At 63.5% G+C, this 15,037-nt stretch overlaps 1 protein-coding gene across 5 annotated transcripts; it reads left to right on the top strand.

Annotated features, from left to right (window-relative positions):
* Window positions 1-3,179: 3,179 nt before the first annotated feature.
* On the top strand, window positions 3,180-15,021 carry NFE2L1 (NFE2 like bZIP transcription factor 1). 5 transcript variants are annotated; one of them, XM_074557897.1, is made up of 7 exons: window positions 3,180-3,337; window positions 4,003-4,207; window positions 5,550-6,001; window positions 11,374-11,589; window positions 12,026-12,115; window positions 12,677-12,838; window positions 13,352-15,021. In XM_074557897.1, exons 3-7 carry the CDS (start codon window positions 5,552-5,554, stop codon window positions 14,687-14,689), a joined length of 2,256 nt encoding a protein of 751 aa, XP_074413998.1. In that variant the 5' UTR covers window positions 3,180-3,337; window positions 4,003-4,207; window positions 5,550-5,551; the 3' UTR covers window positions 14,690-15,021. The 5 variants fall into 5 exon arrangements, with proteins under 5 accessions (XP_074413998.1, XP_074414000.1, XP_074413999.1 ...); XM_074557898.1 differs by lacking the exon at window positions 3,180-3,337 and adding an exon at window positions 3,535-3,879; XM_074557899.1 differs by lacking the exon at window positions 11,374-11,589.
* The last annotated feature ends 16 nt before the right edge of the window (window positions 15,022-15,037 follow it).

A 15,037-nucleotide genomic window follows, 5' to 3' on the forward strand; every position in this document is an offset into this window, starting at 1 on the left:
TTTGGAGGATGAGGACAGGGTTTGGGGGGTCAGGAAGGGGTCCCGGAGTGGGGGTCCCTGTTTGGGGGTTCAGGACAGGGTCCCGAAGGGGAGGGTCCCGGTTCGGGGGGGTCCGGGCAGGGTTCCGGAAGGGGCGGTCCCGGTTTGGGGGGTCAGGGCGGGGTCCCGCGCGCAGCCGCAGAGCCGCCGGCAGGTGGCGCTGCAGGACCGCGAATGCGCGACACGGGGCGGGGCGTGAGGGGAGGAGCCACTGTGTGATGGGCGTGGCTATTTTCTTTATAAGGATAATATATGCTGCAATGGGCGGCGCTATGCAAATGAAGCGCGGTGTCGCAAGGCGCATTGGGAAGGAGGCGCGCGGGGGCGGCGGCGGTGGGGGGAGCAGGGGCGGATTTGGAGTCCCGGGGATGGATTTTGGGGTCCCGGGGATGGATTTTGGGGTCCCACGGGGGCGTGATGTGCCCGGGACAGGCTGTGCCAGCCTGGGGGGCTCTGTAGGGTTGGGGTTACCCGAAAATGGGGCAAAACCGGGGTGGAGGGTCCCCAAAAAGGGGGTGACCCCAGTGTGGGGTGTCCTTAGGATGGTTGTCCCAAGCCTGGGGGGAGTCTGTAGGGAACATCCAGAACATTTAACAAGGGACATTTAACAAAAAACCCCATAAATATCCCAAAACCCCACCCCGACACCGGATTGGGCACAGAAATCTTTAATTGTGGCTGGATGCAGCTGGGAAGGACAAACTTCATTAGTGCCTAATTAATCCCTGGGTGTAATCAAGGCTGGGGGCGGAGCCCAGGCCCGGGAAGGGGCTCCTGGCTCCATCCCAAGCAATCCCAAGCCCTGCTCCCGTTCCCTGAACGCTCCCAGTCTGGAATGTTCCAGTGACTCACCCCAACCCTCCCTTGTTTGCTTTAATTTTGGGGTGGAGCGTTTTCCTGGAGGAGAAACAACGAGGAAAGGGCTCTTGGATTCGGGGTATCCCGGATTTGGGGATCCCAAATAACTCCAGGCCCTCCTTGTCCCTGGTCCCATTCCCTGAGCCCTCCCAGCCTGGAATTTTCTGGAGACTCACCCGAATTTTCCCTTGTTTGGGAAGATTTTCCCTTTAACTTTTGGGGCTGGGGAATTTTCCTGGGGGGGCAATAATGGGGAAGGGGCTCTGTACCCCCCTCCGGTGGCACGAGGTGGGCACGGGGCCAGGGCCAGCTGTCCCCAAATAGCCCTGGGGACACCAAAAATAACCCGGAGGGACAGCCCAGCTCGGGTTCCCAGCTGGGAACTGGCACGGGAGGGCTTTGGGGGGCTGCCAGACACCCCCTGTTCCCTTTGGGGGGATTTAGGGTGAGCAACAATCCCAAAATTCATCCCAGGAAGGGTTTGGGGTGGAAAACAACCCCAAAATCTATCCTGGGGGGTTTAGGGTGGGCAACACCGCTAAATCTTCAACCTGGGTAGGGCAAGACCCTCAAAATCCAAACCAGGATGGGTGTTAGGTGGATGTCACCCCCAAAATCCAACCCGGGGGGCTTTAGGGTGGAAAACAACCCCAAAACCCAACCCAGGATGGGTTTTATGTGGATATCACCCCCAAAATCCAACCAGGGAGGGTTTGGGGAGGACATGACCCAAAATCTCCAGGATCTGGGCACTTCCAGCCCCTCAAACACCTTCCCTTGTCCCCCTGGCCTCACCGCTGGGTCTCTGCAGGTTTTGGGGGGGCACAACCAGCCTGGACAACCCCGGGATAACCTGGCCCAGCCTCACCCTGTCGGATCCCACGCCACTTTTTCCATGTTATTTATTTTTTCCCCGGGTGAAGCAGCGTCTGTGGCATGCTGTCTGTCCCGGCGGGTTTCTGGGGCAGGGCAGGGGTGGCTGGGATGGGCAGGAATGGCAGGATCGGGATCGGGATCGGGGTGGTGCTGCCTAGGCCGCCCACCTGCCCCGCTGGCACCGGTCTGGGCAGGAATGGGGCACAGGGATGGGCAGGGATCCGTGTGGGAAGGGGAGAACAGGCAGGAATCTCAAATGGGGCAGAGATGGGCAGGAATCCCACATGGATCCGTTGTGGGAAGGAGTGAACAGGCAGGAACCCCAAATGGAGCAGGGATGGGCAGGAATCCCACAGGAATCCCTGTGGGAAGGGCAAGAATCCCACAGGGAACAGGGAAGGGCAGGAATCCCACAGGGATCTGTGTGTGAATGGGAAAACAGGCAGGAATCCCAAATGAAGCAGAGATGGGCAGGAATCCTATGTGGATCCATGAGGGAAGGGCAGGAATCCGACAGGGATCTATGCGAGCATGGGAAAACAGGCAGGAATCCCACACAGATCCATGGGGAAGGGTAGAAGAGGCAGAAATCCCACAGGGAGCAGGGAAGGGCAGGAATCACACACGGATCCATGCAGGCAGGGGTGAATGACCCGCTCCGGGTCTGAACCCTGCCCCGCGGCTGATGTTTAATTGGGTTACGGGGTTTCAGGCTGGCTTAGGGGTTGATGACCCTGGAAGGGAAAGGGAGGGCCAGGGCCTGATGCCAGCGGCGCTTTTCCACCTTTTTTCACACATATCCCGGCCCGGAGCAGATTTTTGGGCAGCCGAGGTGGTTGGGAAGGACCCCAGCCTGGCCTTTGCCTGGTGACACCCAGCAGTCACTAACACCGGGGCTGTGCCCCCGGGGGCATCGCCCCCAGATCGCCCTGCATGCCCGAGGCCTGGGGGTGCCCCCAAGGGGAACAAGGCTGAGCAGCGGCCTCGGGAGCGGCTCCGGGCGCGGTGCGGGCCCCGCCGGGGGTGCGGCCCCCTCAGGCCCCGCCATGGCGGCCTCGCCCCGCTCAGGGCCCGGGCCGCCCGTTGCCGTGGCAACCGCTGCGGGGCGAGGGGGCGGTGCCGCCGGCCCGCAGCCATTGGTGCTCGTCGCTGCCACTCAAGCGCGCGAATCCTGCGCGTCGTCTCATTGGTTTCTGCCGCTTTCACTCAGTGAAGGCTTTGCGCGCCATTGGGTGGACATGCTGTCAATTAATCACAGAGCGGGGACAGCTGCCCTTGTCAGTTTCTCATTTTCCATTGGTTTGGCTGCGCCGAGCGCGAGGGTCGCCCGCGCCTCCTCGCGCGTCCATTGGTCAGCTCGCTTGCCAATCAAAGAGGTGCCGGGGAGGCGGGAGGAACTCTCCGCCACCCGCATCCCATTGGCCCGCGCCTCCCTCCCGCCTGCCCTCGGCGGGCGGTGATTGGCGGCGGCTCCGCGCGAGGCGGGCGGGGGGGGCGGTTGGGCCGGGGCGGGGAGCGGGAGAGGCGGCGGCGGCGGGGCTGGAGCGGCGGCGGAGCCCGGCGGGTACCGGCGGGGGCGGAATCTGTGGCGGCGGAGGGTGCGGGGAGGCGGTGGCGGCGTGCGGGTGGTGGCGGCGGCGGCGGCGGCGCGCGCGGGGCGGGGCGGGGCGGGCGGCGCCGAGGGGGACGGCGAGGCCGCGGGAGCGCGCGCGCGGGTGGGGCGGGGTCACGTGGCCGCGCCGGAGGGGGGGGGGGGGTGAGGTCACGTGGGGCCTTAAAGGGCCCCGGGAACGGGGAGCGCACGTGGGGCCCACGGGGACCCCCAAAAACGGGAACCCCCCAAAAACCGGGAAACCCCCCCAGAACCGGGCACCCCCCACGCTCGGGATCCCCCGGCCCAGCGCTCCGCTCCGCGGGAGCCGCCCCAGCGCGCTGGGGGCGGCGGGAGCGGCGCGGGGCGGGCCCGGGAGCGGGGCCGGTGTTCCATGGAACAGCCCCGGCCCGGCCGGAGCCGCGCTGAGCAGGGCCGGGGCACCGGATTCCTCCGGGCCGCGGGAAGCTGACGCGCCGGCCTAAGAATAGCGCGGGCCGGGGCTGCGGCCGGAGGTAACGCGGCCGGGGCAGCGGGACCGGGATCGCGGTGAAACCCCCGGGATTGGCGGGGGAAGGCGCGGTGCCGGCAGGGTGGAGCCCCGGTGTCACCGTGTTTGCTCTCTGGTTACATTGCAGCTGCTGATGAAATCGCAGCCGCGAGCGTTGGAGTCTTTGGACCTTCCCATGCTCGGGACCTTTGACTCATAAGAGGCTCCTGCAGAGGAGGAGGAGGAGGAGGAGAGGAGAGGAAGGAGAGGCAGGAGGAGGGAGCAGAGCCCGGTCCGGAGCGGGGCAGCTGCGGGGGCGCTCACAGAGGCGCTGCATGAGGAGGTTTCGGACAGTAAGTGACACGGATCGCGCAATTCCGCGGGATAAAAACAAAAGGGAAGGCGAGGGTGGAGCTGCCGGCGAGAGTTCCCGGCTTTGAACTTTGGTTTTCTCCGGTTCTCCACGAACCAATTTCCTGCCTTTTCAGAGCAAAACCAAACCAAAAACCTTCTGAGCGTTCTTTAAACTTTCCTCCTGGCTTTTAGCTCTGCCCTGAAGGGCAGAAATGATTGTTTGAAAGTGGGGCAGAGCAAAGCCAAACCCACCCAACCTGTTGTGTGTTGTGTGTGGAGGCTTCACCCTCTGCCAGCTCCTCGCTGTCCATCCCCAACCTCAACCCTTGTTTGTTTTTAATTTTTATTTAATTTTTTTTTAATTTTTCCCGAACCAAAGATGCTCTCCCTGAAGAAGTACTCCTTGCTGTCCATCCCCAACCTCAATCTTTGTTTGTTTTTAATTTCTTTAAAAATTTTTCCCGCACCAGATGTGCTCTCCCTGAAGAAGCAGCTCCTTGCTGTCCATGCCCAACCCTTGTTTCTTTTTAATTTTTTTTTTTAATTTTCCCTGCCCCAGAGATGCTGTCCCTGAAGAAATGTCCGTCCCCAACCGCAACCCTTGTTTGGTTTTAACTTTTATTTATTTATTTTTGATTTTCCCCGCCCCAGAGATGCTCTCCCTGAAGAAATAACTCCTCCCTGTCCATCCCCAACCCCAACCCTTGCTTGTTTTTAACTTTTATTTCTTTTTATTTAAGTTTCCCCGCCGCAGAGATGCTCTCCCTGAAGAAACGTCCATCCCCAACCCCAACCCTTGCTTGTTTTTAACTTTTATTTATTTTTATTTAACTTTCCCCGCCGCAGAGATGCTCTCCCTGAAGAAATAACTTCTTGCTGTCCATCCCCAACCCCAACCCTTGTTTGGTTTTAACTTTTATCTATTTTCTTTAAATTTTCCCCGCCGCAGAGATGCTCTCCCTGAAGAAACGTCCATCCCCAACCCCAACCCTTGCTTGTTTTTAACTTTTATTTATTTTTATTTAATTTTCCCCGCCGCAGAGATGCTCTCCCTGAAGAAACATCCATCCCCAACCCCAACCCTTGCTTGTTTTTAACTTTTATTTATTTTTATTTAACTTTCCCTGCCGCAGAGATGCTCTCCCTGAAGAAACGTCCATCCCCAACCCCAACCCTTGCTTGTTTTTAACTTTTATTTATTTTTATTTAATTTTCCCTGCCGCAGAGATGCTCTCCCTGAAGAAACGTCCATCCCCAACCCTGAAGAAATGTCCATCCCCAACCCCAACCCTTGCTTGTTTTTAACTTTTATTTATTTTTATTTAATTTTCCCTGCCGCAGAGATGCTCTCCCTGAAGAAGTACTTCACGGAGGGGCTGATCCAGTTCACCATCCTGCTGAGCCTGGTCGGGGTGCGCGTGGACGTGGACAGCTACCTGAGCTCGCAGCTGCCGCCGCTGCGCGAGATCATCCTGGGCCCCAGCTCGGCGTACGCGCAGACCCAGTTCCACCAGCTGCAGAACACGCTGCACGGCTATGGCATCCACCCCAAGAGCGTCGAGCTCGACTCCTTCTTCAGCGCGCGCCGCCTGCTGAGCCAGGTGCGCGCCCTGGACCGGCTGCGGGTGCCCAGCACCGAGCTCAGCGCCTGGCTGGTGCACCGCGAGCCCGAGGCGCCGCAGGACGGCGGCGGCGGCGCCGACCGCGACACCGGGGCCGAGCAGGGCTTTGGCGACGAGCTGGAGGACCTGGGAGCCGTGGCAGCGCCCGCCAACGGGGATCTCACCAAGGAGGTAGGGGACGGCGGGTTTGGCATTGGTTTGGTGCGTTTGGCGCTCGGGATGGCGCAATCCGGGAGCCGGGCTGGGTTTCAGCGCTCCCGGGGTAATTTTCCCTTTTTGTCGGCTCTGCTCTGGCTGCAGAGCAGCAGGGAAAGGAGGGGGAAGGAGCCAGGGCCCCTCGTGACTCTGGCGATTGGGAAAGCGAGCAGCCCGGCTGGGAAATAAACAGGGCTGTTGGGAAAGAGCCTGGCCCAGGTGTGGAGCAGGTGTTGGGTTGCTGGGCTGGAGCCCGGCCAGGAGCCTGCTCCTCCTCCCTGGTGTTCCTCCCCAGGAGCCTGCTCCTCCCTCCTCAGTGCCCTTCCCCAGAACTCCCTTCCTCCCTCAGTTTTCTTCCACAGAATTCCCTTCCTCACTCAGTTTTCTTCCACAGAATTCCTTTTCTCACTCAGTTTTCTTCCACAGAATTCCTCTTCTCACTCAGTTTTCTTCCACAGAATTCCTCTTCTCGCTCAGTTTTCTTCCCCAGAATTCCCTCCCTCCTCAGTGCTCTTCCCCAGAATTCCCTTCCTCCCTCAGTTTTCTTCCCCAGAATTCCTTTTCTCACTCAGTTTTCTTCCCCAGAATTCCTTTTCTCACTCAGTGCTCTTCCACAGAATTCCCTTCCTCCCTCAGTTTTCTTCCCCAGAATTCCTTTTCTCACTCAGTTTTCTTCCCCAGAATTCCCTTCTTCCTTCAGTTTTCTTCCCCAGAATTCCCTTCCTCCCTCAGTTTTCTTCCCCAGAATTCCTTTTCTCACTCAGTTTTCTTCCCCAGAATTCCCTTCTTCCTTCAGTTTTCTTCCCCAGAATTCCCTTCCTCCCTCAGTTTTCTTCCCCAGAATTCCCTTCCTCCCTCAGTTTTCTTCCCCAGAATTCCTTTTCTCCCTCAGTTTTCTTCCCCAGAATTCCTTTTCTCACTCAGTTTTCTTCCCCAGAATTCCTCTTCTCACTCAGTTTTCTTCCCTGAAATTCAGTTCCTCATTCAGTTTTCCTCCCCAAAATTCATTTCCTCACTCGGTTTTCCTCCCCAGAATTCCATTCTTTGCTCAATTTTCACCCCAGGAGCCTGTTCCTCACTCAGTTTCCCTTCCCAACATTCATTTCCTCACTCAAATTTTCCTCCCCAAAATCCAGTCCCTTGCTCACTTTCCCTGCCCAGAATTCCTTTCCTCGCTCAGTTTCCCTCCCCATCCGTCTGGGCTGGGCTGGGTTTGGTTTTCCTGCTGTCCCTGACTTTTGGGAGGGCTGGGATGTGATTCCAGGCCCTGGGAGCTGCAGCCCGGGTTCAATGAGAGCTGATCCGAGGCCTTGGGTCCTGCCAGGATTGTGGAACGGGGGTGTCAGTGCTGATCCGAGGCCTTGGGTCCTGCCAGGATTGTGTTATGGGGGTGTCAGTGCTGATCCGAGGCCTTGGGTCCTGCCAGGCTCAGGGAATTGGGGTGTCAGGGGTGGTTCCATGGCCTTGGGTCCTTTCAGGTCTATGGAATCGAGGTGTCAGTGGCGTTCCATGGCCTTGGGTCCTTTCAGGCCTATGGAATCAAGGTGTCAGTGGTGTTCCATGTCCCCAGGTCCTTCCAGGGTCAAGGAATGGGGCTGTCAGTGCTGATCCATGTGCTCAGGTCCAGGTCTATGGAATGGGGGTGTCAGGGGTGGTTCCATGTCCCCAGGTCCTTCCTGGGCTGTGGAAGGACTCAAGTGCTGATCTGTGGCCTCAGGTCCTTCCAGGTTTATGGAATGGGGCTGTCAGTGCTGATCCATGTGCTTGGGTCCTTGCAGGTCTATGGAATTGGGTCTCAGTGCTGATCCATGTCCCCAGGTCCTTCCAGGTCTATGGAATGGGGCTGTCATTGCTGATCCATGTCCCCAGGTCCTTCCAGGTCTATGGAATTGGGTCTCAATGCTGATCCATGTCCCCAGGTCCTTCCAGGTTTATGGAATGGGGCTTTCAGTGCTGATCCATGTCCCCAGGTCCTTCCAGGGCTGTGAAATGGGGCTGTCATTGCTGATCCATGTCCCCAGGTCCTTCCAGGTCTATGGAATTGGGTGTCAATGCTGATCCATGTGCTTGGATCCTTGCAGGTCTATGGAATTGGGTCTCAGTGCTGATCCATGTCCCCAGGTCCTTCCAGGTCTATGGAATTGGGTCTCAATGCTGATCCATGTCCCCAGGTCCTTCCAGGATGGCTCTGCCCTCCCAGCAGGGCACAGGGAGCCGCTGGCACGTTCTGCAGCAGGGATTGGGATCGGGATTGGGATTGGGATCGGGATCAGGGTCGGGCCGTGGCAGCAGCCGTGCTGGGAGCACTGCAGAGATGATGGAGCCGGCCCCGGGAATGTCATCCCGATTTCCCCGCCTGTTCCCGGGGTGCAAACCCCGCTCTGGGCCGGCAGCAGCGACCTTGGAGGGACAGGGGACAGAGCCAGACATCCCCCGGGGGGTTCCCAGGGAGGCCGTTCCCGGCCCCGGGCATTGTGGCACCGGGCGGATGGATCCTTGTGCAAGGTCACTGCTGGCAGGCCCGGCCGCCCTTCCCCGGCCGGGCATTCCCGGCCTGAGGAGCTTTGGGCAGGGAAAGCAGATTTGGGGAGATTTGGGCACAGAGAAGCCTCTGGAGCTGCCGTTTGCAGAGGCCTCCAGGGGCCTGGCCGTGCTGGGAGTGGAGCCCGGGCTGGGAACCGGGGAGCGGTGGGTGGGGAGATCCCGGCCCTGCCCGCATCCCTGCTCATGCTCAGGGCTCCCTTTCCCTTCATTTCCCCCCGATCCCGGCCCTGCCCGCATCCCTGCTCATCCTCAGGGCTCCCTTTCCCTTCATTTCCCCCCGATCCCGGCTTTTCCTGCATCCCTGCTCATGCTCAGGGCTCCCTTTCCCTTCATTTCCCCCCGATCCCGGCTTTTCCTGCATCCCTGCTCATGCTCAGGGCTCCCTTTCCCTTCATTTCCCCCCGATCCCGGCTTTTCCTGCATCCCTGCTCATCCTCAGGGCTCCGTTTCCCTTCATTTCCCCCCGATCCCGGCTCTTGCTGCATCCCTGTGTTCTCAGGGCTCTGTTTCCCATGATTTCCCCCAAAACCGTGCCGGACATGATCTCTGCTCATCCTCAGGGCTCTGCTTTCCTTGATTTCCCCCTGATCCCGCTTTTCCTCCATCCCCGTCGCTCTCAAGGCTGCTCTCCATGATCCCCCCCCAATCCCAGTTTCCCCCCATCCCCGTCCCTCTCAGGGCTCCGTTTTCCATTTTTCCCCCCAGTCCCGGGTTTTTCCCCATCCCTGTCCCTCCACGCTCTGTTCTCCACGATTCCCCCCGATCGCGGGTTTGTTTCCCCCATCCCGGCTCCGTTTCCCGCGGTTCCCGAGCGCTGCGGGCCGGGAGCGGCGGCGGCCCCGGGCAATCAATCCCGTTTGGCTCCCGCGTCCCTCCCGGCCCCGCTCCCGTTGCGGGGCAGTTCCGGGGGGCGATTCCCCAGCCCGGCTCCCCCCGGGGGCAGCCGCGGGTTTTGGGTTTTTTCCCCCCGGGGTGTTCCCGGTGTCCCCGGGCTGCGGATGGCTCCGGGGCCCGGCCTGGAAATTTTTCCATGACTTTTCCTGGGTTGTGCGCGGGCCAGGCGCGACCTTGCCGGGGGAACACGGGCGATATAAATAATTTCGGGAAGAGCTGGAACTCGCTCCGGGAATGCTGTGCGGGATTTTTTTTTTTTCCTCTTTTTTTTTTTTTTTTTTTTTTTCCTTTTTGGGCGTTGCAGCACCCGGAGAGCGGGCGGGGCGGGAGGGGAATTATGAAATCCTCCTGATTTTTATCCCACGGATAAAAAAATGCCCATTTTGAGCCGGGGCTAAAGACAAAGCTGGGATTAAATCCCGGCGCTTCCCTCTGCAGCATTGGGGGTGGGGAGGGCGGCGGAGGCGCCGTGCCCGGGGCCGTTTCCACAACACGAGGATAAAAATACGTGGGGCATGTGATGAGCTGCGGGGGCTCCGCGCCGTCCCCCCCGCCCCGCCCGGGGGATCTCCTTACACTTGGCCGCGGTTACCGGGGCCGGGCGTGCCCGGGCCGAGGAGCCCCGGGGCAGGAGGGGCGGGGGTCGCGCCCTGCGGGCCGGGGTGTCCCGGGGGCCGGCCCAAGGTGACCCCGGGCAGTGCCGGCTGCGGGCCGGGGGTCCCGGCGTTCCCCGCCCCCATCCCCATTCCCGGTGCGGCGCGGGCGGGGCCGGGCGGGGGGGGGGGGCGGCCCCGCTGCGCCAGGGCGGGGGCGCGGCCCGGTGGGCGCCCCGCGGGCGCTGATTGGCTGAGCGGGCGGCCCCCGCCGGCGCCGATTGGTCAGGGCGGCGGCCCCCGTTAGCGCTGATTGGTCGTGGCCACCGCCCGGGGCGGGGCGGGGCCATCGGCGGAGGGGGCGTGGTCCGGGAGCGCCGCATCCCGGCGGGGAGGGGGCGTGGTCTGGCGGAGGGGGCGGGGCTTGGCGGCCGCCGCAGCCGGGAACGGCGGGGGGAGGGTGGGGGGGGGGGGCGGCCCCGCCGAGCCCCTCCCGGTCCCTCCCGAGCCCCTCCCGGCCCCGCCGAGCCCCTCCCGGCCCCGCCGCCCGCCCGGGGCCGCCGCCGCAGCCACAGCAGCATCCTCCGCACCGGGGGCGGGGGCGGCCGCTGCCGCCGCAGCGGGGCCGCGCGGGCACCTGTGGCCGGTGGGGCGGAGCGGAGCGCGGCTCCCCCCGCCGCTGCCGCCGCCGCCCCGGCCGGCGATGCGTGCGCGGCGCCGCGCCCCGGCCAGCCCGCCCCGCCGCCGCCGCCTCCTCCTCTTCCTCCCCCGGGGACCATGATCGGCGTGCGCCGCGGCCCGGGCGGCAGCTGGGGACATGAGAAAGGTACCGGGGCCGCCCCGAGGAGCGGGGGGGCTGCGGGGGGGGGGCCGCGGGCAGCCCGGTGCCGGCGGGGAGCGGGCCGGGGCCCGGCGGAGCGGCGGCGGCTCAAGTTGCATCAGGTGGGTGGGAATGCGGGGATTTTCCTGCCACCCCACCCCTTATGCAAATGGCCGGGATGGCACCACGGGCTGATGCAAGGCGGGCACGGCGCAGCCACCGCCGCGACGCGGGCCCGGGCGGCCCCCGCCGCCTCCCCCGGCCGCGGGCGGGCGGCCATGGGCGGCCACGGGCAGGGCAGCGCCGGCCATGCGGAGCCCGCGGAGCCGCTCCCGGGCCCGCCCGGCTCCCGAGCCCCGGCGGCGGCCGAGGGGGGCCCGGCGGGTGGGCTGCGGGACGGGCGGGCGGGCGGGCGGGGGGCCCTGGGGAGGGGTCGTCGGGCGGGGACCCCCCCGGGGCAGGCCAGGGCGCTGAAGGAAATGTGGTCTGTCTTGCAGGACATCGATTTGATTGACATCCTGTGGAGACAGGATATTGATCTCGGCGCTGGGCGAGAGATTTTTGACTACAGCCACCGTCAGAAAGAGAGCGAAGTGGACAAAGAGCTGAGCGATGGGAGGGAGCGCGGGGACAGCTGGAGGAGTGCAGGGAATGAGGTCTTGGATAGAATCCCGCTAGTTGATGGAGAGACCGGGGAGAGTTTCCCTGCGCAGGTAACGCCCCGGGCCGGCCGGGCTGGGGCTGCGCTCCCGGGGCTCTGCCGGCGCCCGTGCGGGGCCGCTCCAGAGGCAGGGCTTGGGCAGGGCCGTGTCCCCCTGGCCGGTGCGGCCGGAGGGGACAGCAGGGACAGCAGGGACAGCAGGGACAGCAGGGACAGCAGGGACAGCAGGGATAGCAGGGGACAGCAGGGATATCGGAGCACACCAGGCACAGCAGGCACAGCCGGCTGGCCGCGAGCAGCGGCGCTGGTTGGCGCTCTCCCGTAGCCCCGAGCGAGCGGGAGGATGGAGCCAGCACAGGAGCACTGGGTGGGGCTCTGGCTCTTTTTGGATGCGCTGCGCTCCAGCCCTGCTGGAAGGGAGCTGGTTCCTCCTCAGCAGCAGCTCCCGCAGCCCGTGGCTGCCATGGCCTGTGTTTGCTGTCCCCCAGGTGCCCGGAGCGGAGGATCAGACAGCCCTGTCCCTGGAGGAGTGCCTTAGGCTGCTGGAGGCCACCTTCCCCTTTGGGGACAATTCCGAGGTGAGCCCGTGGGTGGATCCCAGGCTCTCCCTGCCCCTCTCGCCGGGCTTTTGGTGCCTCCTGTGCTTCTCCTGCAGCAGCAAATTGGGTTTGGCTGCTCCAGGAGGCTCCAGGCACCCTGAGAAACCACGCGGGGAGGGGGGGCTGTGCTTAATTAAAACCTCCTGGCTTTGCTCCTCGTTAGTTCACGGGAAAGAGGGCGGGAAGGGCGCTGGGCTGGGGGGTGGCTGCATCCTGCATTCATCTCTGTGCATCCCTGAGCATCTCTGTGCATCCCTGAACATCCATCCCTGAATCCCTGAGCATCCATCCCCAGACATCCCTGAACATCCATCCCTGAGAATCCCTGAGCATCCCTGAGCATCCATCCCTGAGCATCCATCCCTGAGAATCCCTGTGCATCCCTGAACATCCATCCCTGAGAATCCCTGAGCATCCATCCCCGAGCATCCCTGAATGTCCCTGCTCATCCCTGCCCATCCCTGGGCATCCCTCAGTGTCCATCCCCGCCGATCCCCGCTGGTGCCCGCGGTGCCAGCCCTGACTGCCTGCCGTGCTCAGTTCCCAGCTGCCGATGTCTCGGCCCTGAGCGAGGCCGTGCCCGGGCAGAGCCGGGCCCCGGGCGGCGCCCCCGGCCTGCTGTCCCCTCTGCTGGCCGAGACCGAGTCGCCCTTCGACCTGGAGCAGCAGTGGCAGGACCTGATGTCCATCATGGAGATGCAGGTGAGCTCCGCGGGGGTGGAGGGTGCTGACGGTGACACCGCGGTGACACCGTGCCATTCCCGTGCCATCCCCGTGCCGTCCCCGTGCCATCCCCATGCCATCCCCGTGCCATCCCCGTGCCATCCCCGTGCCATCCCCGTGCCATCCCCGTGCCGTCCCCGTGCCGTCCCCGTGCCGTCCCCGTGCCGTCCCCGTGCCATCCCCGTGCCATTCCCGTGCCATCCCCGTGCCATCCCCCGTGCCATCCCCGTGCCATCCCCGTGCCATCCCCGTGCCATCCCCGTGCCATCCCCTGTGCCATCCCCCGTGCCATCCCTGTGCCGTCCCCATGCCATCCCCCGTGCCGTCCCCGTGCCATCCCCGTGCCGTCCCCGTGCCGTCCCCGTGCCATTCCCGTGCCATCCCCGTGTCATCCCCATGCCATTCCCGTGCCATCCCCGTGCCACCAGGCCGGGACCTGGCAGCGTCCTTGGCCCCGGGGCGCCTCCGCCGAGCCGTGCGTGTCCCTTGCAGGCCATGGAGGTGAACAGCACGAGCGCCGAGAGCCTCTACGGCGGCACGGGCGGGGACCTGCTGGCGTCCAACTACAGCCTGGCGCCCGGCACGCCCATCAACCAGAACGTGAGCCTGCATCAGGCCTCGCTGGGCGGCTGCTCCCAGGACTTCTCGCTCTTCAGCTCGGACATGGAGAGCCCCGCCATGGCGGGCGGCTCGGCCCTGCTGCAGCTGGCGCCCGACAACTCCACCGGCCTCAACAGCACCTTCGGCTCCACCAACCTGAGCGGGATCTTCTTCCCGCCGCAGATGAACGGCACGGCCAACGAGACGGCCGGGCCCGAGCTGCCCGACCCGCTGGGGGGGCTGCTGGACGAGGCCATGCTGGACGAGATCAGCCTGATGGACTTGGCCATCGAGGAGGGCTTCAACCCCGTGCAGGCCTCGCAGCTGGAGGAGGAGTTCGATTCTGACTCAGGTCTTTCCCTGGATTCCGGCCACAGCCCCGCGTCCCTGAGCAGCTCCGAAGCCTCGTCCTCGTCGTCCTCTTCCTCTTCGTCCTCCTCCTCCTCCTCGTTTTCCGAGGAAGGCGCCGTGGGCTACAGCTCGGACTCGGAGAACGTGGACTTTGAGGAGGCGGAAGGCGCGGTCGGCTACCAGCCCGAGTACAGCAAGTTCTGCCGCATGAGCTACCAGGAGCCGGCGCAGCTGCACTACCTGCCTTACCTGGAGCACGTGGGCCACAACCACACCTACAACATGGCCCCGGGCGCCCTGGACCCCGAGGAGCCCAAAGCGCCCGGCGCCGGCAAGAAGAGCGGCAAGGAGAAACCGTCGGAGCTGCTGGACAAGCAGCTGAGCCGCGACGAGCACCGCGCCCGCGCCATGAAGATCCCCTTCACCAACGACAAGATCATCAACCTGCCCGTGGAGGAGTTCAACGAGCTCCTGTCCAAGTACCAGCTGAGCGAGGCCCAGCTCAGCCTCATCCGCGACATCCGCCGGCGCGGCAAGAACAAGATGGCGGCGCAGAACTGCCGCAAGAGGAAGCTGGACACCATCCTCAACCTGGAGCGCGACGTGGAGGAGCTGCAGCGCGACAAGTCCAAACTGCTCAGGGAGAAGGTGGAGTTCCTCAAGTCCATCCGGCAGATGAAGCAGAAGGTGCAGAGCCTGTACCAGGAGGTGTTCGGGCGGCTGCGGGACGAGCAGGGCCGGCCCTACTCGCCCAGCCGCTACGCGCTGCAGTACGGCAGCGACGGCAGCGTGCTGCTGATCCCGCGCGCGCCCGCGCCCGCCGAGCCGCAGCTGCAGCCGCGCCGCCCCGAGCGCAAGCAGAAGGAGCGCAGGAAGTGAAGGCGGCGGCGGCGGAAGGGAGAGCTGGGGCGAGGGAGGGCCGAGCCTGCCGGAGGTGCTTGCGGAGGGAACTTTGCTGCCTTCTTACCCGACGCTGTCTCCTGGAGCCGCGCGCGGCGCCGGCGGCGGCGCCGGGGACTCTGCGGGAGCCAGCGGCCGTCCCCGAGCGCGGGACGGGGCCCAGCCCGAGCCCGAGCTGCCACCGGACACCCCCGGGTGGTGCTGGGAGAGCAGGGACGAGCTGGCATCGCTGCTGGGGAGGTTGGCACGAGGTGGATAAAACAAAAAAAAAAAAACACACAAAAAAAAAATCCCACAAAAAAAAAAACAAACTACTGTTAGGAACTG

This window comes from Zonotrichia albicollis, chromosome 23, assembly GCF_047830755.1.
Source record: "Zonotrichia albicollis isolate bZonAlb1 chromosome 23, bZonAlb1.hap1, whole genome shotgun sequence".
NCBI lineage: Eukaryota > Metazoa > Chordata > Aves > Passeriformes > Passerellidae > Zonotrichia > Zonotrichia albicollis.

What these genes read in the sequence shown, in the direction of transcription:
- NFE2L1 (XM_074557897.1), top strand. Translation starts at nt 5,552, where the DNA reads ATGCTCTCCCTGAAGAAGTACTTCACGGAGGGGCTGATCCAGTTCACC. An exon ending in ACGGGGATCTCACCAAGGAG is followed by an intron (nt 6,002 to 11,373) that starts GTAGGGGACGGC and finishes TCTGTCTTGCAG; the next exon opens with GACATCGATTTGATTGACAT. An exon ending in TGTCCATCATGGAGATGCAG is followed by an intron (nt 12,839 to 13,351) that starts GTGAGCTCCGCG and finishes TGTCCCTTGCAG; the next exon opens with GCCATGGAGGTGAACAGCAC.